The 27324-nt window shown below is 49.3% G+C and overlaps 1 protein-coding gene across 1 annotated transcript in view; it reads left to right on the top strand.

The window, feature by feature from the left end:
- The first annotated feature begins 758 nt into the window (after positions 1-758).
- Positions 759-27324, top strand: part of LOC147693540 (short transient receptor potential channel 2-like) — a 338081-nt gene continuing 311515 nt past the window's right edge. The window contains exon 1 of the mRNA XM_086933233.1: positions 759-976. Coding sequence (XP_086789359.1) covers positions 962-976 — 15 coding nt within the window. The 5' untranslated portion in view covers positions 759-961. The remainder of the gene's footprint in view (positions 977-27324) is intronic.

The following is a 27324-nucleotide window of genomic DNA, read 5'->3' as shown; positions in this document are numbered from 1 at the left end:
AATTAGACTCCTGTCCCCACACTCCTGTCTCTGCACATTAATAGGACCTGTGTCTCCAGACTCCTCTCTGCACATTAATAGGACCTCGTCTCCACACCCCTCTCTGCACATTAATAGGACCTGTGTCTCCAGACTCTTCTCTCTGCCCATTACTAAGAGTTGTGTTTCCACACTCCTCTCACTGTACATTAATAGGTCCTGTGTCTCCACACCCATCTTTCTGCACATTACTAAGACCTGTGTCTCCAGACTCCTCTCTCTGTACATTAATAGGCCCTGTGTTTCCACTCTCCTCTCTCCGCACATTATTAGGGCCTGTGTCTCCATACTCCTCTCTCTGTACTTTATTAGGGCCTGTGTCTCTACACCCCTCTCTCTGCACACGTTAACCCCCGTGTCGCCACACTCCCCTCTCTCGCTGCCAGCCCCTGGGCTAGGAAAGCCTGAACACGAGGCAGCGCGGAGACCAGCAAGATAAACATGATGAGCAGCGCACCTGCGCTCCCGCGGGCCCCCGGGAGCTACGCGCGAGCATCGTCTGCTCCCAGCGCGCGCCGTTCACTTGCAGTCACTGCGGACTCCTGGGAGCAGCCAGGCGGCACCGGTGCCTGAACCTGGGACAGGTGCCTGCCTGCAAGTCTCTGCCCCAGCCCTGCGTCACTGCGCGAGACCGAGGGACGCTCGTGCCACGGCTGCAGCGCTCGAGGGGCTACCCCCTGGGTCAGGGCCTACCACAGGGTGGCGGCACTCGGTGCCCGGCTGAGCAGGGTCTGCACCAGCAGCGCCCGCTGTGCCCACGCAGCCCAGACCCCCACGCACTGGCTGGTGAGCCCTTTCCATGGCCGACTGGCACGAGCTGGCTGAGGTCGGAAGGGAGTGCCAGGCACCCTTGCTATGAACTGATACCCCGACCAGGTCTTGATTTGTTAGTCTGTGGGACCGGGAGGAGTCGGACGGAGCGATGGAGCACTTGACGGTGAGTGAGTCGGGGGTGGGGTTGTTGAAGGGTGAATTGTCTCTATTTCACCTTCTCCGAAGGACTTACCGCTTGTCTGTTCACACGTCTCAGGAGGGGTGACTGGCCTTACCTCATCTTTCCCTAGAAATTTCATCGAGTTTTGATAACGCATCAAAAGTTACGGAAAAAAATGTCTGTTTTTGAGTCAGCTAACTTCAACTCACAGGATTTGTAAAGAATATTTTATGATCGACTGCACGAGTACAGCTAATGATCAATACTCCTCCCTGGGGGGTCTTACAAAAACATTTGTTAAAACACATGCTCCACCGGTGCACACATTTTGAACTATGTGGCTATATAAAGGAATAAATATGGGGAGAACAGCGTCAATAAATCACCAGAAACAATTACTTCGCTGCCCAGTCTCAACTGCTTGTCGCAAATTATGATAGATATATTTCGCTAATAAATATTGAGAAATATAAAAGTTGATGATTGTTATTCGTATATCTCTTTCAAAATTCATATTATCTAAAGTTATTGCTCTACGTGTATGCCTATTTTTCGTGTGTGTGTGTATATATATATATATATATATATATTTATGTATTACAATATATATGTATGTATATGTATCATTCAGTGGCTGTCGCCACTGGGTAGTTCTATTTAGATCACGTTTGCATAGGAAATGCCTTTTTTTGTTTTGCTAATAACTTTGGCGTCCTGCAACGAATCTTTATGAAACTTTCCAAACAAGTGCTCTTTTGTGCCTACTTTGTGCATGAAAAGTTTTGGGTTGATCCGTGAAAAGTTGGGGGAAGGGGGTGAGGAGGAAGGCAAGAAAAAAGGTGGTCCCTAAAGCCAAATTCCCATTCTTTTTTTGTGGATATTTTAAGGAAGCGCTACCGCAAAAATTGCTGAACGGAACTACACCAATTTGCTAGGAAGCTAGATCTTTGCCCAGAAAGCTGTTTTGTGTGATTTGATGTCTATTTTTTAATTAGTTTTTGAAAAATTAAGGATCAAAAATATTTGTATATATGGACAGTTGGGTTGGAGGGAGTTTCACAAGAGTCCCTCAAACCAGGTGTTGAAAAATAGAGCATTCTGATTGCCCAATGGGGCTGTTTTTCCCTTGGGCCAATTAGTTATCATGGGAGACACCCCCTCATGGGAGCCAGCCCTCGGATTGGCTGCCTGCAAGATGAAGACAAATGTTGCAGGCATCCATCACAGGGCTCTGGGACTAAATCCCCTGTCCGGAGTTGAAATATAGAAAAACAATATAAGGGGGTAGGGTAAGGATACCTTTCCTCCAAGGCTAAGTGGGGTGGTCCCAGAGGGGTCCCCCCAGACCAAATAAAATTGTTTTTTTTAAACGCGGCAATTTAGAGGGAATCCCGCAAGACTCCAGCAGGATTTCAGCTTTAAAGAAAACAAGCATTTACAATGCAATGGTTTCGCCTTTGGAAAAGTTAGAGCTATTGGCATTGTAAATGACAAAATTTATGTGTTGGTTTTGTCAGTTACATTGCCGTTAGCTTAATCTCTCGCAATGTGAGACCTATTGTACCCTACGGACGAGCTCAGCAAACAGCAATTACTACCACACACACCCACCCAGAGCCACACACACACATCCAGAGCCAGCCACACACACACACACACACACACACACCCAGAGCCACACACACCCAGAGCCACACACACCCAGAGCCACACACACACACCCAGGGCCACACACACACAGAGCCACACACACACCCACACCCAGAGCCCCACACACACACACCCAGAGCCCCACACACACACACCCAGAGCCCCACACACACACACCCAGAGCCCAACACACACACCCAGAGCCCCACACACACCCAGAGCCACACACACACACCCAGAGCCACACACACACACACACCCAGAGCCACACACACACACACACACCCAGAGCCCCACACACACCCAGAGCCACACACACACCCAGAGCCCCCCACAAACACACAGAGCCACACACACACTCAGGAGAGCAAGCACAGCGAGGGGGCAGGAAAGCACAGCGAGGGGGCAGGGGAGCATAGCGAGGGGGCAGGGGAGCACAGCGAGGGGGCAGGGAAGCACAGTCAGGGGGCAGGGAAGTCCAGCCAGGGGGCAGGGAAGCAAGCACAGCCAGGGGAAGGGGAACCAGGGGGCGGGGAAGCTAGCACAGCCAGGGGGCGGGGAAGCTAGCACAGCCAGGGGGCAGGGAAGCAAGCACAGCCAGGGGGCAGAGAAGCAAGCACAGCCAGGGTATTGTAAGTACTTCGACGTTCTGAATAAGAAGTTGCCTTTTAGCCTCATTCCAATATATTGATACAAAACTCTTGCAATATCCTTAAAATGTGCGTTATGGGGGTTCTCTTATCTCCTACATAAATGCATCTTCAATATTCCAGCCCTGAGGGATGTAGAAGGTGCTTTTCAGACAGAAGGGAGGAGCTACAATAATGTAGCTAAAACCATTGTTTTTATTAATTCCTTCTGGCCCCAAGCTTGAAAAATCGACAAAGAAAATATTGTCTGTAACAATGCTTAGACTGATTTAAAACGTTTCCCACATTGGAATGTGTGCTGTGCAGTGCAGCAGACATGCGAAGTTTGAAAAGTTTGGAGGAATAAAAACATTTCGACTATATTGCGCCTTCCTCAAAGCAACATATTTCTGGTTGTAAGCCCTGTTTACCAATGTTATTAGACATGGCTTTGGAGACAACCCTCACACCCCCGCCCCTCACTCCCTCTCCCCTCACTCCCTCTCCTCCCCCAAAGCTTGCGTCCAGTTGCATGCCAGATGAGGAGCACACAGTCACACAAAACTTTTCCTCAACTGTGTGGTATTTAACTGGTCCACTTTCAGAACAGATCCGACTTCCATGCAACATTTAAACGAGATAAAGTAGACCTCACATGCACTGCTACATGTTCTGAAAGCAATGGAGTTCACGTGCTAACCAATCAAAATATGGAGAGACCGAAATGCTTGTTAAGTTACAAGTATTGGGAGAAAAGCAATGAAAGGAAATGAAAGGGGCTGAGCCAAAACCCATTCGCTGTATTACATTGTTCACTACAGGCAATCAACAACAAGCAGATAATGCTGTATGTAGGCAAGGCCTAAAGACCACAGGAGCATGGAAAACTACTCTCCAACGAGTCATCACGTTCTGAATCCACAGAGGGGTCCTTTGCTTCGTTTGCCGTCATTTTACATACACATGAGAACAATTATAACAAAGTAGGTGAAAATAACACGAGCATAAAAGATTGTGCACACATGTTTACCCCCCAAACAACAATGCGTATTTATGAAGTACATCAGTATAATCCCTTAACTAGTCTAGTTACTGGGGCAACCACTTTTCATGTATAATTTGAGAAATTAGCCGTGTTCAAAAACTTTCACCAGTTGGGTCCGAGTACAACCCTGTTTCCACCTTCGATTACCACGAAAAGGTAAGAGAAAACGGTCACCAATTAATGTAATTCATTGAAAATATAGCATTTATGGGACGAGGTATTTTGCCTTCCTCCTGCAACCATGCCCGCTGCACAACAAAGTGTCAAAGACTGGTGATACCAAAGAGCGCAACTTAACCAGTCTCACTACGAAAGGTATCGCGATACTAAACTGGATACATACCAGCCAATACCATGCAGTCAATGAGAGCGTATGGCATGCATCAGTTTTCTTGCTAGGAGGGCCTTTTTGTTTTACTGCTGGTGGTAAGAGGGGTCAGTGGAGCAGTGTCCAGGCCTCCCACCCCTTCCCCTGCCCGAGCCTCGATTTGTGACAGGTACTTCTTCTTGAGTACTACATACTTGGTTCCACCCTCATCTTTCACCACTGCCAGGCTGTTCACATGGCTCTTGAAGTGTTCCCGCATGACAGCTTTTTGGCTGGGGTCTGGGGAGTCCAGACCTGTCGATTGTACGCTATTGTACCAATCAGCAAACATATGTCTGTGTCAATAAATGAAATTCGATGATTTGAAGAGAGTACAACTGAAGGCTTCATTATTTCCCCAAAAAGTAGATAATGACACAAACCATAGTCTGACTGTGGAATTTTATGCAGGGGGTTCTCCTCTCTACTACCAGTGCACCTTCCAAAGCCCACAAATCAGAAGAAGAAAAATATTTATTGCTTGATTAAAAACCATTTCAATACACTGCACAATAAATACATAAAACATAAATTCCTAAGTTACATTAAAATTTCTTTTTTAAAACCAAATCAGTATTTAGTAATTTACACGTCGAAAGGCTGGTTCTGACTATTAGCAGTCTGATAATCCTAACGCAGTAAGATCTTTTTGGTACAGTCTGGCTGCTTGAACTCGACGAACCTCATGACGCTCAGATGACGCACGCCTGATCTCACCTTGGTTTCGTCATCCATGTCCTCATCAGTAAGACTTCCTCACCTGCATATGTAGGTGACCCTGCCCAGCCTTCGGGAATGCATGACGTCGGCGGATGAGTAATGATTAGTGAGCCTCGCTTTCCAACCTTCACAAATTATAACTTCCTCTGAGGAAGTCACGAACCCCCAGGTCACGTTTGCATACATGTCTAAACTCGTTTCTTTACGTTACATATGAAAGGTAAACCCCCGTCCTTGATACTGTGTCTCTCTCCGCTCCCTTCCCCCTTCACCTGCACGACGCCACATGTGCGTCATCATATATAGGCATGCTAAGTTCACGCATGTTTCGAAGCATTATACCCGCAGCAGAGTCGTCCTGAGAACGGGTGAAAATAGAGTATTTCCAAAGAAAACCCGCCTAGATTTACACTTCTGCGAAGCTGACCTGCATGCTTGTTCCGCTGTTGACACTCTTCCAGTCATTCGAGCTCTCAGTAACTGGCGCGAGGCGTGCCTTCAGGGAAGCGTCCCTCCCTTGAAGCGGGAGTCACGGACGCCCTGCGTTCCTTTTTAAACCAGTACTACTGGACTCAGTAATTTCCTGAAGAGGCATTTCTGTGACTACATACTCATAAATATACATGTTCTGAGACTGTGGCTTTCCTATAATAAAGATTAATAAGGGTTCTGTTAAGCATAAAGCTAACAAACAATAGCTCTACGCAGGCAATGCCCAGGGCCGACAATCACTCTTTGTGAGCTGGAGAGAGCAACTCGACCACTCAACTCGACCATTTACATTAAAACAAGGCATCAAAAGCTTTCATTTGGCATGTGAATAACTTAACTAACCTTATGTAAAATACAACAAAACTATTTCACATAATAAATGAGTTAGTTCGTGAACACTCGCTTTTCTCTTCAGTCCACTACCTTGTCACTGCAATGTCCAGTTACAAACAATTGCATTTAAACACAAGTCGGGTCCCGGGCCGGCAGCCAATCACAGCGCGACCGGGGAATGACGTCACGGGGGTGTCCCGGGCCGGCAGATTAGGGGGCGTGTTTTTCGTGGTCTCCCCTTCCCATTGGCTGGAAGGTAAAATTCCAGCCAATGGGAAGAGGAGAGGGCGGGACTTAAAAAAAGACACGGAAACGGCCCCGAATCGCCTTCCGACGGGAAAAGAATGATTGACAGCCACTCTCTTCCAATGGCTAGCCTCCATTTATGGAGCTAGCCAATGGAAGACAGAGGCGGGACGAAGCCCCATACTGTCTCTAACATTAGATTTCGCCCTGGGCGGAGCACTGCTTCGCAGTGCTACGGCCAGGCCGAAACCTAAAATTTAAATTGTGGCAGGGGACTGCCGGGACAAGGGTAGGTGGGTGCATTAGCCCACCCTCTCCGAGCCTCATCAAGGACCCGGGGAACCCATCCCCATGGGCTGGGTTTGAAAAATAAGGGAGGAAAGCGTGTGGCTTTCCTGCCTTCGCTGATTACATACCCCTGGTCCACTTCTTTATTAAAAAGGGAAGGATAGCACACGGCCCCTCTCTCAGGAATCCTATCCCTCGAGGCAAAAGGGCCACCAATGGGACCCCAGGGACCATATCCTCCGGGGGCCATCACTGGAATATGTATAAAGAGATAACTCTAATAACTAGTATATGCAGTAGACCTTTGTACTCTCTACCATTCCTATGTGACTCTTTGAGTATATCCATTCGTATCTCTTCCTTGAGTGACAATACTACTTGTACATTTGCAATTTTCCTTTCTGTTTGTATCTCCTCCTTGTGTGACTTTACATCTTGTACATTTGCAATTTTTTCTGTTTGTATCTTTTATGTAACACATGTAATTCTAAGTCCTTATGTTTTGCAACTGGTTCTTATGTAAAGCGCTCTGACACCTTCGGGTAAAGTTCGCGCTATAGAAAATCGCATTAAATAAAAAATACAAGGCACTGTGAGCCCATCCTCAAGACACAGTAGTTTCCCGGCCAGCACAGGCTCGGGTGTAGCTTAGTAAAAAATGTTAGGGGGGCATGAGTCTGAGACTTGCAAACGTGGTGGACCCAACTTAAAATTGTAACACCAGTCTGAGGTCACTGAATGGGAATACGAGACAAGCTTAGGGGCATTCATTTTAAGTTATTTTAGTAAAGCAAGGATATTCTTGGCAGCAATAATATAACTCTTAAGCCACAACACAAGCTAGCATATAATTCAAAGTGTCTACTATGTATATGCAAATTGCAGTATACTATGACTAATGTTTTTATAGCATGTGCTTAAAAGGCGCTATAAACCGCTTGTATTTAGAAACAAACAGCCCTTACCTGAAAAATGAATTTGAGTGTTTTAAGTTTCACCTGTACCCAGATCACTGCCCACAAAAGGACAAAAATAAAAAATTGAAAAAGAACACTTTAAAAAAAGCGATTCTCTTGTTTATGAAACTTATTCTGATGTTAGGACTGGCTTTAGTGCTGATGGTGCCTGGACCGACATTCTTTTTCAGTGCGCCCCCCCAATGGCTTCCTTCTTCATGGTTTTCTTTACTACAACCATACAACACAGTCCTTCTCTCCAAAACCCCTCTGGCAAATGCATTTTGTTTGTTTTATAGCGCTATTCATACCAGTGTAGGGTGTCAAAGCACTTCACATAATACACAAACTATTCAGAGACAATGAATCATATGTGCGTAAATAAGTCTGTAGGAAATGTTACTTAAGACAATGAGGACTACAAGGTGTAGGAATCACATGCTCTCCATACTATTAGGCAGTATATTTTAAGAGTGAGTGGTCTTCAACACAAAATTAGGATTTAAAACATATCATTGGGGTTTGCTATACTTATGAAACTGTATTTCAATCAAAACCAAACCCTTTTTAAGCAACATTAGGGTAATAAAACACTGGGGAAAAACATACCGTTCTAACCTATACCATTCAGTTTGCATGCAGCTCTTTGATGAAAGTTCATAGGTCACTGTAGTAAATTACTTAGGATTGGTATTTATGAACAGTAAGTAACAAAAGGATCTCTGTGACGAAAACAGAAACCCACTGAGCTATCCACATAAATACAGTCTGGGATCTGCATGTTACACGGTCTTTGCAGAAGGCACATTAACCCTCTGTGCTACAGTCAAAACTGCCACTAGACAAAAGTCCGATCTCTCTCCAGCAGTTTTAATCACCAGCATTATCTTGCCATTTTTATTGTTGCCTAAATCCTGCTGAAATACACAAGGAACTCTGCTGCAGCAGACACCTTTAAAACAAGTTATTTTCCAACACAGTGCCTCCTAACTCAGTGCCAAGTGCCCACCGCCTTAAAAGCCGTCCCTGTCTGAGGTCCAGCTGCTGGTCTCCCAAAACGACATGGCCACCTCTTAAACTTTAAATGCATGTTCCCAGAATCATGTAAGAATTCAGTTTTTAGTGTCTGACTTTCTTACAGCTTGATAAAATAAACACATGGTTATAGGCAGCCGAACTAATTATGCTGCCTCGTAACCGACAGAGAAATTATTTGGGGGAGGAGGGGTCGTGTTCCCCCGCATATACTCCCCCCCCCCCCCCCCCCCCCCCCCCTGAAGCTATGCTCCTGAGCAGGCAGGGAGGGCAAGTCTGCTGCAAGCCGACAGGAGTTTCAAAAGTGCTCTCACCAGGTGGGAGTAGATTTTTTTTCTCTCTGCCCAATCTCTTGCAGGTAGGAAAACTCCGATTGCTCCCGCCTGGCAGGAGCAAGCAGAAACAACTGCTTCCGCCGGGTGGGAGCAATGCTGTCGGGATCACGGTTGCCCTGGGACTACCCACACAGTCCTCAAAGTAATGTTTGTTAGGTGCCCGGGGTGGGCATGGGTGCATCCACCCAGAAGTAGATAAGGCCCTGGGGTTTGGGGTCCCCGATGCCACTATAGGCTCTAGGAGGGGATGTTGCCCCTCCACTTTTTAAAAAAAGAAGGCCCCAGGGAATGGGGTCTTCCGGGGCCCATAGTGGCTTTGGGAGGGGTTCCACGCATCCTGTACACTTAAATTATATGTTTTGGCTCCCGGGAACGGGGTCCGAGTGGCAACTGTTTGCTCGGCGAGAGTAGCTGTGTGTCCCCCTCCCTTTTAATAAAAAAAAAAAAAAAGGCCACAGGGATTGACGGGCCCCTCGCGGCGGGATGCCTGGCTTTCACCTTGCGGATACCCTTCCGGGGTTATCTCTCAGGGGAATACCAGGACGGGTTCCCTAAGCAAGCGCTTAGAGACCGGTTGGTGATTTGCGCTATATAAATACCTGTACATTTACATTTACATTGAGTCCCGGGGGCCTGGAGTGGATTGGAAAGGGTGGCCATAAGTGGGGTGCGGTTGACTGCTTCGGGGGTTGGATGGGTGGGTTGGCTTTATGTATGGTAATAAAATATTAGTTTACAATAAAAACTATCAATTCACTGAAAAAAACAAATGTTAAGTGATATAGTTAGGTGACAATTTCAGTGACAACGTAACATTTTAAACTAAAAATACATCTGAAATTCACCAGTAATAGTTATCTCAAGTGACTATAACTCGTGCCCTAAGGTAACTTTAACTCACCGCCTCACCATGCCCCCTCTGCTACCCCTCTACAGAGCTTAACTTTCTTCAGGGGGATTGGGCCATCAACTTAGAGACCAGGAGTCTTTTAGACACACTCTGGATCCTATCTAACAAAGTTATTGCCTGTAGTCCCACTCCCAATCTCTCTACCTATATACCACGCAACAACACGAGGGACGCCCTCCCTAGCACCCCCCCCCCCCTTGCACGAGAGTCTGGACAATCTGTCCATTTTTGGTATCTTAACACTCGCTCCTTGGTGAAGCACCAATTAGAGATCTTTTACCTCCTAGACTCCATCAAACCCGGTATACTACTCCTATCCGAGACATGGCTAACCACCGAATCCACCGCCGACATTCTAGCCGCAATCCCAGACAATTACTATGTCCTTCAGGTCAACAGGCCTGAGAGCAAAAAAGGGGGGGGGGAGTTGTGGTCATAATATCTCAGTCACATAAAATCTCCTCTCTCACGACTTCAACTATTCCATTGGTCGACAGCCTTCTCTTCAAGTTTGAATCTTAAGGCTCCTCCTTCACCTGTGCCTTATTCTACAGGCCCCCGGCCCAAATGCCTAACTTTCCACTATCCTTTGGTAATCTGATGGCTAAGCTGGCGATCAACCTTGCAAGTATCTTGATTATTGGCGATTTTAACTACTGGCCGCTTGACCCCCGTGAAAGCCTGGCCCAGTAGAATTTTCCAAGCTGCTGAAAGGAATGAACCTTTCCCAGCACATCAAAGTACTCACCCACATTAAAGGCCACACCTTAGATCAGGTCTTGACCTCCAACCTTGACATCACTAATCTACAAATCACTCTCTGAACTTGGTCCGACCACCGTTTTATTTCTTTCTCCATTCCCTATACACCAGTCACAAAAGCACCCTCATCAGATCCCCCTTTGGTTAGGAATAGGAGCCGGGTAGATATCTCAACTCTCATCTCCTTCCTATCTACCTCTGTGCCTAGCTCCTTACTGCCCATGGGTCCCCCGGCCTCGCCGCACACTCAAGCAGAGAACATCAATGCCTGGTTAGTTTCGCCAAGAGACAGATTCGCCCCTCTCAAAAAGCTCACGAACAAGAGGCCCCTTGACGCCCAACGCTGATTCACCAAGGTCCTTAAGGATAAGAAACTTGCCTTGCGCCAAACAGAGCGTAGGTGGAGACAAGACTACTGTCTCCTCAAAAAATCCATTTTCGCACTAGCCGTGAAAGATTATAAAGCTGCCATTCTCGCTGCTAAATCTGACTATTTTTCCTCGAAAATCCTCGTATCCACCAACAAAGCCAAAGACATCTTCTCCATCGTTGTTAAACTTGCGAAACCCGATAGGGTCACGGTAAAACCTTCCCCATCTCAATCCCTCTGTGACTCCCTTGATTCCTACTTCTTCGACAAAATCACCAAGATCCAGTATTCCCAAGGGCAACTTACCCCCTGACTCCCGCCATACCATTCAAAACCCTTCCCTCCTCGACCATTTTCCTCCGATTTCCCAGGAGGCTTTCTTCTCCCTCCTTAAGAAGGTCCGCTTCGGTTCCCCGAGGGACAGTTGCCTTCCTCATATCGCCCGGGAGATATTTTCCCACATTCCTGACCCTCCCTTAATGCTCCTTAAGAACTCCCTCACCTTGGGCATCGTTCCCAACTCCCTTAAGATAGCACAAGTGACACCTACTCTTAAAAAAGCAGGCACGACCCCCTAGTACTAAGCAACTTTCGCCCAATATCGCTGCTTCCCTTTTTAGGCAAAATCTTGGAGGCTTATGTTACAAATATTCGGAGCAAATTCGTGGAACACTTCCACTACCTAGACCCAAACCAAGCGGGCTTTAGGCCCGAACACTCTACCAAGTCCATTGCCCTGGCAGTCCACTGCGAACTCAGAAAGGGGGCTGACCAGAACATTGCCGCAGGCACTAGTGCTCCTGGATTTATTGGCAGCCTTCGACACCGTCGACCACAACCTGTTGCTCGACCGGGTCGTTGGTGCCGGCATTCGGGGCACTCCGCTAAGATCGATCAGCTACTTTCTCAACGAACGCTATCAAGCGGTTCGTCTCTCCAGCTTCGGAGAATAAAAGACTGCCCTGCGGGGTCCTCCCTCTCCCCCCCCTTCTTTTCAACCTATACATTTTCCCCCTAATCTCTGATCTACGGAAGAGAGAAGGAGTTACTTTTAACTATGCTGATGATCTTCAGCTCATCTTTAACATCGACTCTTCTCCCGCCTCTCTGGAGAACTTTCAATCAACTATGAACTTCATCAGCAACTGGACGAGCCTAAACCAGTTAAAGCTTAACCCTGACAAGACAGAGCGGGTCCTCATAGGGTCCTCAGCCAATCCATGGAACTCTAACTTCTGGCCCACTCCCTGGGATGCCGGCCCTCCCCAGTTAGCTCGGTTAAGAGTTTAGGAGTAATTATAAATGGTGACCTCTCCATTACAGCCCAGATCAATTCAGTGGTTTCCGTCTGCTTCTTTCACTTGCCTAGAATTCGGAAAATCAGCAGATTTCTTTCATCGGAGGCTCTTGTCCAAGTTACACTGGCCCTAGTGATGTCGCGTATGGATTATGCTAACTCACTGTGTGCCGGAATCCCTGCATATCAATCACGCCGGCTACAAGTAATACAGAATCAAGCCGCTAGGCTTGTCCGCGGCCAGCCGAAATCCAGTCACGTGAAACCCCTACTAAAGAACCTTCACTGGCTTCCAGTGACGCAACGCATCCTCTTTAAACTGGGCTGCCTGATTCACAGAGCCTTGTCTTCCCATGGTCCTGTTTTTATCGCCTCCAAAATACAGCACTATACCCCATCCCGCGACCTTCACTCCTCCAGCTCAAACCTCCTGACCCTCTGCCTATTCAAACGGAAAAGACACGGTGGCTTAAGGTTCTCATCCTTGGCACCGCAGTTCTGGAACTCCCTCCCCTCTGGACTGAGCCATATCCCCTCCTATACCCAGTTTAGGAAATTGCTCAAAACATGGCTTTTTCCCCTGGCGTACAACTAGTCCCCCCGTTGCTACTGTCACTGCCTCTCCGCCAAAGCGCCTAGACACCGCTGGTGTACGTGCGCTCAATAAATAATTTTATCATCATATCATGCACAACTACCCCACAAATTGCAACACAAATGACATGTTCTATGATATCATTGATGACATCACTGCAACATATGAAATGAAATCATTGATGACAAAACTGTGCAAGCCAAGGGTCCTCATCTCTACGGCAACAAAACGCTGCCATTGAGAACTGTCTAAATTCCCAGGAGTTGTATGTAATTACCTGGGATTTCCAGGTATTCCGAATACATCTCTCAGGTGTACCGGAGATATTTTCATAATGTTGCACAGTGGGGAAAATATTTTCTAACCACGTCAATAGACAATGATCCTGCTACACATAGCTGGGCCGAGAAAATAATGGGTGTAGATTCAAAATGTTGACACTTGACCAACATTTTGCCACTCTATTTATCTGACTTTATTACTCTCGGCTTCAAAAGCTGATATGCAAGTAATGTTTCAATATGTGAAGTGTAAATAATTATCTGAAGGTGTGCACTGTGAGAATCGAAGTCATAACGTCGAGGTAGTCAGGACAAAATATCCGATCCAAAAGAGTGAAAGGTATATATCGATTTATTTATACCTAAATCGACATAAATGTACATTAATGTTCTATGTATCTTCAAGGTATGTAGATGTTGAGTTAGAAATAGTAAATCTATATTTCCCCTACGTTTCGATATTTTGGTCTTCGTATTTTGACCATGATCTTCTTGTAGCATGATATTCATAGGCTCGAAATTCAGTAGTACAATGTTATCTGAACTGTCTAGTAATGTTCAAATTGCATAAATTGACATTTCAAGGTCAAAAACAAAAAGTATCAAATGTAAGCATTACAAATATAGACATTGAGTGACAGTAAAGCATTAGACCTGGCTATGGGATCACAATTTACATTGCAAAGGGACACACTAAGCTGCAGTGATATCTTTATATGCATGACACAAAGTAAAATCAATCATTGTGCCATAGTTTGAGTTTTTATGCAGCTTCGAAATAGATGCTCTAATCACATCCCAAAATTACGAGGCACTATGCCTTCATTTTACGATTATAATACCTTTCAAAAACTGCAAAAAGCGGGGGCGTGGCCAAGGTAGCCAACATGGCGGACGCAGCCTGAGAGAGCTCCGTCCCGCTGTTGCAGTATCCGACCATCTATCCTGCTTCCCCCCCCTACCCGGAAGCATCCCAACGAGGTGTCCTGCAGTCCCTGTCGGTAGGCAAACCCTGAGAGCAGAGTGGAACCTGGGTCGGTGAGGCCTACCTCGCCACAAGAAGCTGGGACCTTGGTTGCCACGAGCCCTGACGGCGGCGCGGCCGCATTGAATCCGGGCGAAGAGCAGGTAATCCTAGCCACCGCCAACAGGCGACGGACACCAGAGACTACAGGCAAGCAGTGCAGAGGGCAGATAGGCGGTGCGGCCTAGAGGGTGAGGCGCAGCCAGGGATTTGATTTGGCGGCTGGGGCGCCTTCCATCCGACGAGGCCTCGGCCGTCTAGATCCTTCCATGAGGTGAGCGGGTCTAGAGAGGGAGGCGAGAGACCCTGTGGGGCGGCGGCCTGTGCGGGGGAGGCACCTCCTCCTTGGCGGTTACATCGGACCGCGTTGGTGCTGTGGGGCGGAAGAGTGCGATATTCTCCCCCCCAACCCCCCTGCACACTGAGTGCCCCGACTTCGCGGACCACTGCCGGGGACCCCCCCTTCCTGAACACACGTGCGACCCAGGAGCTTGGGGGGGACGCCGCGCTGGGACACCCTGCACACCTAGCTTGCCCGGGTTGGTGACGCCCTCCATTCATTAGTCAGGTCGGGCCGCAGCGCGGGCCCAGGCGAACCTCCCTTGATGAGCCACTGTGTTTCTACCTGGGTCACGGGCAGCAGAGGTGGGGCGATAACGGCCGCAGCCACAACACAGTCCACCAGCCTTGACCGGAGAGGTGCTGTGGGGGTGCTGCGGTGAGGCTGTACAAGCTCCCCATTCAGGATTCATGAAGGCTGGCCTCACCTGGCACTTGATCCCTGGAAGAAGCCTTTAATGAACACTGCACCAGCTTGTAACTACAGGAAGGGAGCTGTGAGGCGCTGAAGGCATTGACGGCTGCAAATTGTGGCAGAATAAAGGGGCAGCGAGTCTTTGAGTGCGATACAGACAGCGTGGCACGGACACCCCCGGAGCCTGAGAGAACAGAAGTAGTCTTGGGACGTGGTTCCTCTCCAATAATACAGCAGGAGCCGGGTGATAAGCTCAGTGAGACCAGGGCAGAGGCGCCTGGCCACGACCAACCATGACCAGGCGGGAATGGCGGAGGGGCTTCGAAACAGGGGCCCATGGATATGTTTGTGGGCCTGAGTGGGGGAACAGGCACCTCCGGGAGCCTCCAGACACCGGGGCCGGACAATGCGGCTCTCATGGCGGCAATTAGACAATTAGATTGTTGTTAGACCTGAGTGCCGCCTTCGATACGGTGTCCCACGAGATCCTATTGCGGAGGCTAGCGGAAGCTGGGGTTAGGGGTTCGGCTCTAGGGTGTTTCCGCTCTTTCCTTACCAACAGATCCTTTCAGGTTGCGATACCACCTGGCAAATCCACCTCTCACCCGCTCACCTTGGGAGTCCCACAGGGTTCATCTTTGAGCCCCACTCTTTTTAATCTATATGTGAGCCCGCTGGCTGCGGTAGTCAAACGCTGGGGCCTGACAATGGTGTCCTATGCGGACGACACGCATCTGGCGGTCACACTAAGTGGGGACTCAGCTGTGGACGCCCTCAACTTTTGTGAGGGGCTACGTGCGGTGGCCAATTGGATGAACCTAAACTGTCTCCAATTGAACACAAAGAAGACCGAGGTGATGGTGGTTGGAAAGCAACCTGGATGGTGGAATGACAACTGGTGGCCCCCCCGAGCTAGGAACGATTCCTTCTCCTGCCATTGAGATAAAAAATCTCGGGGTATGGCTGGACCCAAAACTGAGCTTCATCTGCCAAACTAAGAGGGTGGCTGCCTCTTGTTTCGGCATAATCAGGGGTATCAGGCCGGTGCTTAAATTCTTCGATGCCCCCACTAGACAGCTTGTGGTTCAGGCCTCGATTCTATCCAGGATAGACTATGCCAGTGTCCTACTAGCAGGTACGAACAAGGCAGAACTCATGCGGCTGCAACGAGTGCAGAATGCCGCCGCAAGAGCGGTACTAGGATTGCCCTGTCGTTGCTCGGTGTCCAGAGCATTGCAATCGCTTCATTGGCTGCCTGTCGCTCGTCGGATCGAGTTTAAGGTGCTCTGCCTGGCTTTTAAAATTTTGAAAGGTATGGCTCCACCTATTTTGATGAATTTACTGACCCCATATGTTCCCTCTCGATCCTTGAGATCGATGGGTCAGAATTTGTCTGTTGTTCCACGCTTTCTGCTGAGCAGGATGGGTGGCCGCTCCTTCCGGGTAGTGGCGGCCAAATTGTGGAACTCTCTTCCCAGTGAAATCCGAGCTATGGAGGATATATTGTTATTCAGACGTGCCATCAAAACTTTTCTTTTTAATTAATATTTCCTGACTTTGCTGCGTTCTGTGATGTTGTGTATACCTTTCCTGGCGCCAGGACGCCCCTTTGCTGGGGCAGCTGTGCGCGGTATAAAAACCAATAACATAACATAACATAACATTACGCAATCTAGGGACATGCTGGATGCGAAGATCGGGGTGGTGGGGGATGATGTCGCCCTCTTGCGCCAGGACCTGTGGAATGCTGTGGCCCGCATTACAGAAGCCGAATCCAGACTTTCGGAGGTGGAGGACGGCGTGGCGACCTTAAAGAAAAAAGTGGCCAATATGGAAGAGATTCAGAAGGGCCTTGCGCTCTGGGTCGAAGATGCAGAAGGGCGGGCTCAGGGCAACAACTTGCGATTTGTTGGCTTTCCAGAGGGCTGCAAGAAGGACAACATGGAGGCCTTCCTGACCCAGTGGCTAGAGGGGTGGATGCCGTCGGACTCCCTCTCACGCTGCTTCGTAGTTGAGCGGGCTCATAGAGCGCTCATCAAGAAGCCGCCGGATGGTGCTCGCCCCTGACCTGTGATAGCCCGGCTGCTTAATTACCATGATCGGGACACTATCCTGCGCCAAGCACGAGCAAAAGAACCCCTCCTGTACGACAACCAGAAGATCCTAAGTCAAGTCAAGTCAAGTCAGATAATTTATATAGCGCACTACATACCCAGAGGGTCTCAAGGCGCTAAGGAGGGGGAGGAGGATTACTTGTCAAATATCCACGTTTTAAGTTGCTTTCTGAAAGCTAGGTGGTTCTGGGTAAGGCGAAGGTGAGTGGGGAGTGAGTTCCATGTTTTAGCAGCCAGGTAAGAGAAGGATCTGCCTCCCATGGTGGTCTTGTTGATGCGAGGTACAGTGGCGAGGGCTTGGCTGGAGGAGCGTAGTTGGCGGGAGGGGGTGTAGAAGGACAGTCTTGAGTTGAGGCATTCTGGTCCGATGTCGTAGAGTGATTTGTGTGCGTGGGTTAGCAGTCGGAAAGTGATTCTCTTATTGACGGGTAGCCAGTGGAGGTCTTTCAGGTGACCAGAGATGTGTTCGTTGCGTGGGATGTCTAATATTATTCTGGCTGAGGCGTTTTGGATTCGTTGGAGTTTCTTTTGGAGTTTAGCGGTAGTGCCTGCGTAGAGGGTGTTTCCGTAGTCCAGTCGGCTCGTGACCAGAGCATGGGTGACTGTTTTCCTGGTTTCGGAGGGGATCCAGCGAAATGTTTTTTTGAGCATGCGAAGAATGTTGAAGCAGGATGAGGATACGGCGCTGACTTGTCTGTTCATTGAAAGTGAAGAATCCAGGATAACGCCTAGGTTCCGTGCGTGGTCTGTCGGGATGGGTGCTTTTCCAAGGGCTTCCGGCCACCAAGAGTCGTCCCATGCAGAGGGGGATGTACCTAGGATGAGGACTTCTGTTTTATCTGAGTTCAGTTTCAGACGGCTGTGTTTCATCCATTCAGCAACTTCTTTCATTCCTTCGTGTAGGTTAGTTTTGGCGGTGCTGGGGTCCTTGGTGAGAGAAAGGATCAGTTGAGTGTCATCCGCGTAAGAGATGATGTTGAGGTTGTGTTGGCGGGCGATGGTCGCGAGGGGGCTCATGTATACGTTGAAGAGGGTGGGGCTGAGAGAGGATCCTTGTGGTACGCCGCAGATGACTTCAGTGGCCTCTGACTTGAATGGTGGAAGGCGGACTCTCTGGGTTCTTCCGGTGAGGAACGAGGTGATCCATTCTAGTGCTTTTCCTTGGATTCCGATGTTATTGAGGCGTTGTAACAGGGTGCTATGACAGACTGTGTCGAATGCTGCAGAGAGGTCGAGGAGGATGAGGGCGACTGTGTCTCCATTATCCAGTAGAGTTCGAATGTCGTCTGTTGCTGCGATGAGGGCGGTCTCAGTGCTGTGTTTTGCTCGGAAGCCAGATTGTGAGGAGTCGAGGGATTTGTTGGCTTCAATGAAGGCGGCGAGCTGGTTGTTGACGGCTTTCTCGATGACTTTGGCCGGGAATGGAAGGAGCGAGATGGGTCGGTAATTTTTGAGTTCGGTGGGGTCCGCAGTGGGTTTTTTCAGAAGGGCGGTGAGTTCAGCGTGTTTCCAGTTTTCCGGAAAGGTGGCGGAGTTGAAGGAGCAGTTGATGACGTCTCGGAGGTGCGGTGCAATGACGGAGTCTGCTTTGTTGAAGATGTGGTGAGGGCATGGGTCTGTGGGGGATCCTGAGTGGATGGAGTTCATCAGGCGGATGGTGTCCTCAGTGGAGATTGGGTTCCAGTCGTTGAGGGTGTTCGCGGGGGGAGAGGGTTCAGCATGTGGTTGGGTGGGTTGGGATCCGGGTTGGTTGTCGAAGCTGTTGTGGATGTCTGCAATCTTGTTGTGGAAGAATGAGGCTAGGGAGTCGCAGAGGGCTTGAGAGGGGGTGATGTCGTTGGAGTTGGCCGAGGGATTGGAAAACTCCTTGACGATGTTGAAAAGTTCCTTGCTGTTGTGGGCGTTGTTGTCAAGTCGATCCTTGAATGCTGTTTTCTTGGCCTTTCGGATTAGTTGGTGGTGAGTGCGGGTGGCGTTTTTGAAGGCGTCCTTGGTGCTGGTGGTTGGGTCTTTTTTCCATGCTTTTTCAAGGGTGCGGCAGATTTTCTTGGACTTCTTAAGATCATCGTTGAACCATGAGGCCTTCTTGCTGCCAGGTTTGCTTTGACGTTTTTTCAGTGGTGCTAATGTGTCGGCGGTGTTGGATAACCATAGGGTGAAGTTGGCGGCGGCTAGGTTTGGGTCCGAGGAGTGGGCTGGGGTGTTTAGAAGGAGCGATGAGGAGATCTGGTCGGTGGAGATTTTTTTCCAGTTTCTTTGCAGAGTTGGTTGGAGGTGGTTGGTGGGTTTGGGCTTGTTGTAGGTGAAGTGAACGCAGCTGTGGTCAGTCCAGAGGAGATCCGTAGTGTGGCTGAAGGAGACATGATTGCTGGAGGTGAGGATGGGGTCGAGTGTGTGACCTGCGATGTGGGTGGGGGAAGTGACCAGTTGTTTAAGTCCGAGGTTGGCGAGGTTGTCCAGGAGGGTGGTGGTGTTGCGGTCGTTGATCTTTTCAAGGTGAAAGTTGAGGTCTCCCAGAAGGATGTATTCTTTGGAGGGGAGCGCGTGTGGAGTGATGAAGTCCGTGATGTCTTCACTGAATTTTGCGCGGGGTCCTGGTGGTCTGTAGAGGAGGGTGCCTCTGAGTGTGGTTTTGGGGTCGATGTGGATCTGGAAGTGAAGGTGTTCGGAGTTGGCGAGGTTGGCGTCAGAGCTGGTTGAGATGCGGATTGATTTCTTATGGACGATAGCGATTCCTCCTCCTGTGTGGCCGGTACGGTCTTTGCGAGTGATCTTATAGTCTTCCGGGATGGCAATGGCGATGTCTGGTGCGGAGGAAGCATTCATCCATGTTTCCGTTAGGAAGGCGATGTCTGGAGAAATGGTGTCTAGTAGATTCCATATGTCAATGGCGTGCCTGTGGACCGATCGGGTGTTGAGAAGGATGCATTGTAGGTGGTTGGGGTCGGGAGTCAGTGGTGTGGTCGTAGCGGAGATGTTGTCGGTGCCGCTGAATTTGCAGGAGTAGCAGGAGAAAGGTCCATGGGTTTGTCCAGGGGCGGCTTGGACGCAGTTGGGGGCGCGACCGGGGTTAAGGGCTAGGAGGGTGGCGGCATCGAAGGTCATGCCAAGGCACGTCTAAGAGACCTGAAGATTCAATACGCCTTGCTCTACCCGGCCCTCTTGCGGGTTGTGTTTCAGTCCCGTACCTTTTTCTTTAACACACTGGAGGAGGTGTTCACCTGGACCGACAAAACTGTCAGAGTTCGAGTGCACACTCCACCGGGACACGACTCTTCCCGGCGATCGCGGAGTACGAGCAACTGGAGGTCCCGGCCCAAAAAACGTTCTCCTTCTCAGGAGATGATAGAAGAGGGGCCTGATGCCCCGGACACTCGGTAGCCGGATCCATGAGGGCTTGGGCGGACCTGAAGACAACTTACATGCTCAAACTTATGTGGGAGGTACGAGATGTTGAATAACTCCTACTGGAGATGACTGAAGAACTTGAGGTTCACCATATCTGATGTTGAACTGTTTAATAACTAGCTGATCTGGGAAGGGGGAGGGCAGCGAACTGACGGGCGGACACGTTCCCCGAGTTCAGAGAGGTTTATTACTTCTGGGGGGTAAGTTGGGGATTGTGTGAGTAGTTCATGGGGATCCATTGGGGTGGGTGGCCTCCGGCCTCCCGTTGGGGGTCGGCGCTCACCTACACCGCGACAGGTACTTCAATGTTGCTGAGGTATGGGGGGGAGGTTGGGAGTTGAGGGGATGTTGGGAAGGGGATTGATGGGAGGTGGGGGGAGGCACGGGATTGGGGGGGGGGGTAGTTCTCTGCAGCACGATGTCCCTTCAAGTTCCATTACAGACATGTATACGTTTACAGTCCCTGACACCCAGGCAGTTGGTTTTTCAACCCAAAGATGGCAGTTAAAGATCTTGGGCCAGGCCTCCCCAAGGCGTTGTTGCGAATTGTGAGCTGGAATGTAAGGGGTATGCTTGATAAAATAAAGAGGGGTGCAGTTCTGCGGCAGGGGAAGAAAGAAAGGGCGGATATCCTGCTTTTGCAGGAGACGCATCTCCTGGGCACCAAAACCCTTAGCCTGCAGCGATATGGGTACCAACAGGTATATCATGCCGGGTTTGCGACAGGCTCCCGGGGACTGGCTGTTTTTGATACACGGCAGGGTGTTCCACGTCCACTCGACACAATGGGTGGATGCGCAGGGTAGGTATGTGTTTGTCAAAGGGATGATTGGAGATGAACCTGTGGTCTTCAGAAGTGTGTATGCCCCGCCCCCATTGCAGTCACTTGTAGAAAAACTGTTTACTATATGGGCTGAGATCCCGGACGTGATGGCTGTGGTTGGGGGTGACTGGAATGATGTTATAAATAGCCGGATGGATCGCCATAGGCCCGGGGGTGAGCAGGTGGCAGACACTCCCACTAAATTGAGTGATATGGTGAGAGGGATGGGCTGGATAGATACATGGCGTTATCAGCACACTCATAGCCGGGAATATACCTATGTTTCTGCGGTACATAAATCTTTCTCCAGATCAGATTACCTATTTGTTCCCCACGCTCGGATAGGGAGGGTGGACTCAACGTCTATATTGCCGCGAGACCTGTCCGATCATTCCCTGATTACTGTGGACCTTCTCCTGGATAGGAGGCGGCAACCGTTTCGATGGCGTCTCTCCACATGGCATCTACAACAGAACGACTACCAGACTGACATGAGGGAGGCCATAGCCCATTATTGAGAGGACAATGAAAGGTCGGAGACGGATGACATGACCCTCTGGGAGGCTCTAAAGCCCACACTCCAAGGAGTAGATATTGCGTGGTGCGCGGCGTCCCGTAGGGCACGCAGGGAGGGCCTGGAAGAGGCAGCGGGTCGGGTCCGTGACTTAGAGGAGCGATGCAATACGACGGGGGATGAAAGAGACGTAGGACAACTACTAACGAAGCAGGCTTATGCGTCTTTACTCCTTGAGGAGTCACGGCAGGTGTGGCTGGCTACGCAGAGCAGAATATACCAATGGGGCGATAATAACAGTACGATGCTGTATAAGCTCTGCCAGGGCACTTTCCAGGCGCAGGCCCTGCCGAGTCTTCGGGATGAGGCCGGGGATTCCTTGTCGGCCCCTGAGGAGCTAGCAGACAGTTTTGCGCGATACTATGCGGCCCAGTATGCCCCTCGGGAATCCCTCCCAGCAGAGGCCATTGACAAATTTCTTGCAGACCTTCCGCCACGGGCAATTTCGGAGGAGGGACGGGATTGTCTCGAACTCCCTCTGTCGGCTGCGGAGCTGGGAACGGCCCTTGGTGAATTCAATGCTGGTAAGGCCCCCAGGCCCAATGGGTTCCCATGCGATTTTTTTAGGAAATATCATCTTCAGTTGGGGACGTACTATAAGAGGGCGTTGGAGGCGGCCAGGGACTGTGGCCGCTTACCGGCGGACTGGAGACATGCCGAAATCGTAGTCTTCTGTAAGCCTGGGAGGCCCCCCGAAAACCACAAATCCTATAGGCCCATTTCGCTTCTGAATGTTGAGGCGAAGATATTGGCCAAGGCACTCGCCAATCGCCTCCTTCCATATATCACTGACCTTGTCCACCCGGACCAAGCAGGATTTATGCCTCATAGAGCGACGAGGCACAATATTAGGCGTGCACAGGTAGCGGTGGAGGCGATGCGGGCCACAGGAACCCAGGCGGCACTCCTGCTGGCCGACATAGATAGGGCCTTTGACTCGTTGAGTTGGGTCTACCTACATGCGCTCCTACCTCTCCTGAATCTTGGGCCCCAATTTCTATCATACTTGAAGTTGCTGTATACCGACCTGATGGCCTCTGTGAGAGTGGCTGGGACTGTATCCAATGCCTTTCCTACCTGACGGGGCACTCGGCAGGGGTGCCCCCTCTCGCCGTATCTGTTTGCCCTTGCCATGGAGCCATTAGCGGCGTGGGTACGAATAGACGCACAAATGCGAGGCTTTGAATGGGCGGTGGGACTGCTCGGACAGAATCGCGTTATATTCCGATGATGTTCTCTTCTTCCTCACGGAACTAAATAGGTCAGGGCTGAGGGTCCTGGAAATAATGCGGGTGTTCGGGGAAGTGTTGGGGCTCCATCTAAATTTGCGAAAATCCACACTGTGGACACTAGGAGATCGTATGGCACTGGGGTCCTGGGCGTCGGCATTGCAGGAAGCGGCGGGAGGCTTTAAGTATCTTGGAGTGTTCCTGACGGACCTACCTGGGGTCTCTTGGGAGCGTAATGTCGTTCCTGTCTGGGACCGGGTCCGGTCAGAGATGAAAACATGGGCCAGTATGCCCCTGAATATTTATGGCCGCTGGGCCATTTTCAAGATGGTGGCCCTCCCGCGTCTGCTATACCAACTGCAGAACCACCCCTACCCTATCTCGCCACAGTGGTTTTGACAGGTCAACTCGGCGTTAGGCCAATTCCTCTGGGCCTGAGAGTGGCGCTACGTACCTGTTTCCTCTCCACATACTGCAGTGGATTGGCGTCAGCAGATCTTTTGTCCTATTATCAGGCGTCCCACCTATTGATACTGAACGAATGGTGGTTTGGGGACCGGGGAGACCCAGCGTATGCCCTTGAGAGGTATCTAATGGAACCGGACACCCTACATACTATATTGTATTCGGCTGGAAGAGGCTCCCAATTGTTACTCAGGTGGTTTTCCGGATTTGGCGACAGGCGCTACGCCGCATGGGATGGTGGAACAGACTGACGGAGGAAACCCCATTGTTGCAGAATGGTCGGTTGCCGGCTCTGGCGTCCCTACAGGGGTTCCGTGGCTGGGACGTGTTAGGAATAACGGCGTTGGGCCATGTTATGAAAGGCACAACCCTTAAATCATTCCAAGAGCTGAGGGAAGACTATGACATGCCCCGAACCCAGTTCTTTAAATATTTACATTTCCGTCATGCCATCTCCCCCGCCTTGGAAGGCCTGGACTCCTTGCCCGAATTCAGCCCCCTGGAGGCTAAGGTATTCATGGGAGAATTGGAAGATAAGAAGATATCCCGCATCTACCAGACGTTAGTTACACATTGCTCCCCTTTGCTAGATAAGCTGCGGACCGCATGGGAAGGGGACTTGGGTGAGCTGGAAGAGGAGGATTGGAGAGAAGCCCTTGCAGCCCCTAGGGGAGCGGCCATTGCCGTATGCCTACGATTTATTCAATTCAAATATTTACATAGAGCTTACTATACTGGGGAGAGGCTATGGCAGGCTAGCCTGATTGCGTCCCCTGAATGCTTGAGGTGTGGTTGAGAGGTGGGCACCTTTATGCATACGGTATGGTCATGTGGTGCACTGGAAGGGATCTGGACAGGTGTTTGGGACTGTTTGTCCGAAGTGTTGGGCTGGGAGCTTCCCCGTACGCCACAGTTGGGCCTTCTCCATGTTATGGAACAAGTGGGTGGTAACATCTATAAATGGCATTTACTGCTTCTGGGTCTTACAGTGGCCAAGAGGGATGTGGCTCGAGCCTGGAAGGACCCCAGGCCCCCCTCGGTGAGAGTATGGAAAAACGGTTTACATTACTGCATGGGGTTGGAGCGTCCAGTGTTTGAGGCCTGAGGCTGCCCCAGGAAGCACTATCAAATATGGAGGAGATGGGCAGATTACAGAGGACTGTGGCTGGAGCGGCCAGTGCAACATGATATGGATGCAGGACAGATGCGCTTAGATCCTGGGTGAGGGAGAGTATACATTGAATGTTTCATAACTTATTTTTTTCTTTTTAGGAATGTGTGGACATTGTGCAGGGGGTTAGGGTGGGATCCGGGTGGGGGAAGTTGGTGGGGGGAAAGGGGTGTGGGAGGGCTGGGGTAATTGTGTTCCTTTAAACTATTGTATAGATTGCCTTTCAGCAAATGTTGTTCATCTGCTCGCAGCTCCTCCGGTGTTCGGAGTGCTCCGTCTTTCTTGCAATCTCTCAATAAAAATTTTGTTGTGAAAAAAAACTGCAAAAAGCAAGATAGGAAATTATTTTTACTTCTGTGAGTGGTGTTAAATAGTTGACACAGTCTTAAGTTCATTCTACCTTTAACCTGGATGCCTCTAAAGTTCAAGATATGGATGCAATTTGTGATCATAAACACGTTTTCATTTTTGGATTTCATGCATTTTTCTTTATTTTAGTTAACTACATATCTCAATAAAATGTTTGGATCCAAGTAACAACAAAAAAACAATTCCACTAAATTTGAAGACAAACAATTATGGAGGTAGCTCTGCAAGATGACAGAATTATAACGTGTGAAAAGCGTTTTAATATAGGTTAATTACAAGTAACCTCTGACTCTATTTAAATATGCACCACATGCTTAAGGACAGAGGGGCCTCACAGGCTTTTAGGACTGCCAATTGACCAGTTCACATTACCACACTTTCTCTGGGGCTGCATCCCCATATCCAGCACCACTGATCCGGTGGGCACCAACATACAGTGGTGGCTGGCATCTACGTAGGGGTGTGTGAAGGTGAGTACAAAATAAAATAACAATTTAGAAAAACACACCTGAATGAGACGTCCTCCAATCTGGTCCTTTTCTCGCCACCGGAACTGGATGCAGCAACTCCCTTGACCATTCAGGGCGCTGCTCTCATGCAGCATGAGAGCCCCGGCCTGATTGGAGGGAGCAGCCTCACTTGGCGCTCCACAGCGCTCCAGAGGCTTGCACTTTTAAGACAGCTGGGTTAGAGATATTTAAAGTGTGCATGTGTGGCTTGCCGTTGCAAGATGGCCGCTAAAAAGAAAAGCAAACTTTAAACAAGTACATTAGACAGTCCACCCTCCTCTCTGCTGCTGTCACTTAGCAGCGGCTCCACCCCTGTCCTGACGCTCGGCTCGGGACGGGGAAAAAAATGGTAATAAATTACCATTTTAGTTTTCTGGGTTTAGGGGGGATTTTAAGTGGGGCGACGCTTCTCCGCTCCAACAGAGTAGCTGCCCCAGCCAACAAATTTGTAAATTGAGGACTGCAAATATCTGCCAGCAAAATTATTCCAATTAAAGGCAATCGTAAATGCATTTTTTGGATAGGATGGGGGACAGACTGGCCTAAAATGGATTGGGGAAAGAAAAAATGTTGCCAATGCAACTTCACTTCTGTGTCATATCTTAGGCGTAAATGTTTACCTGCTGGAGTTGTGGGCGTGGAAGGAGTTACGCATGTGAGTTTACCTGGAAGTCTGAGAAGCACAGGAGTTACATCTGAGATTCTTTGAGATTTACTAAAAAAATATAAATGTCCACCAAATGTACCAGAAATATGCTTATATGATATTTACTAAAAAAAGTAAATGAACTTTGTATGTAGGCATAAGCCTTCATGAGTATATTTTTAGGTTAATAAGTCCTTTTATTAAAAACACAGGCTTAAAAAGCCGTTGCAAATGCATGCATGGTGGGCTGTTCCTGCTCAGAACCTTCCCCGGATGAGAGTTCGTGTTAAGCGAAGTTACTCAGCACACTTCCTCCATGTGTGTGATCTTGCAGCCCATTGGCTGGATGAGGCCTGTGTATATCATACCTGGCCCTGATTCCTCATCTGTATTAGAACATTGGAATGCTCAGAGCTCTGTGGCTCGCGAGTAATAATAGAAGGTATAGACATTTTGCTCAAACAATCCACTATTTGGCTTTATGTTTCATTCTTTTTAATTTAGAAAACTATACCTTCAGTGGGTGAAATGTTCTAAGAAGAGCGGGCTGGGGAGGTGAAGTCAGGCAATGAGGGGAATGCAGCTAACGCGCCCGAGGGCTCGAGGATGCATGGGCATCGACGTGGAGGAGAAACGGTGTGTGAGGCATAAAATCAGAGAGCATGCCCACCCTGCCCCTCCCCCTTTGACTGCCACAGGTAACCACAACTTGATGCGGGAAAACCCAGGTCAAGATTGGCCAAGGTCCTTTTAAAAGAACCAAGACTGGGAGGGGGCGTGACCCATGTCGAATTATGCTGCAAAAGATGATTTATGGTGGTGACAAATTGACTTGCAGCTTGGGATCAATTACTTATGACTATATGATTGATTTATGATTTTCTTGCATGATTCATCGCGTATATCTATGATTGATTTTTGTCATGATGATTTATGACCATTTAATGATTTATG

The sequence above is a fragment of the Lissotriton vulgaris genome, chromosome 8, assembly GCF_964263255.1.
Source record: "Lissotriton vulgaris chromosome 8, aLisVul1.2, whole genome shotgun sequence".
In the NCBI taxonomy this organism is placed as follows: Eukaryota; Metazoa; Chordata; class Amphibia; order Caudata; family Salamandridae; genus Lissotriton; species Lissotriton vulgaris.
The sequence above is the reverse complement of the archived record's forward strand: the minus strand, read 5'-3'. Positions and strand labels throughout refer to the sequence as shown.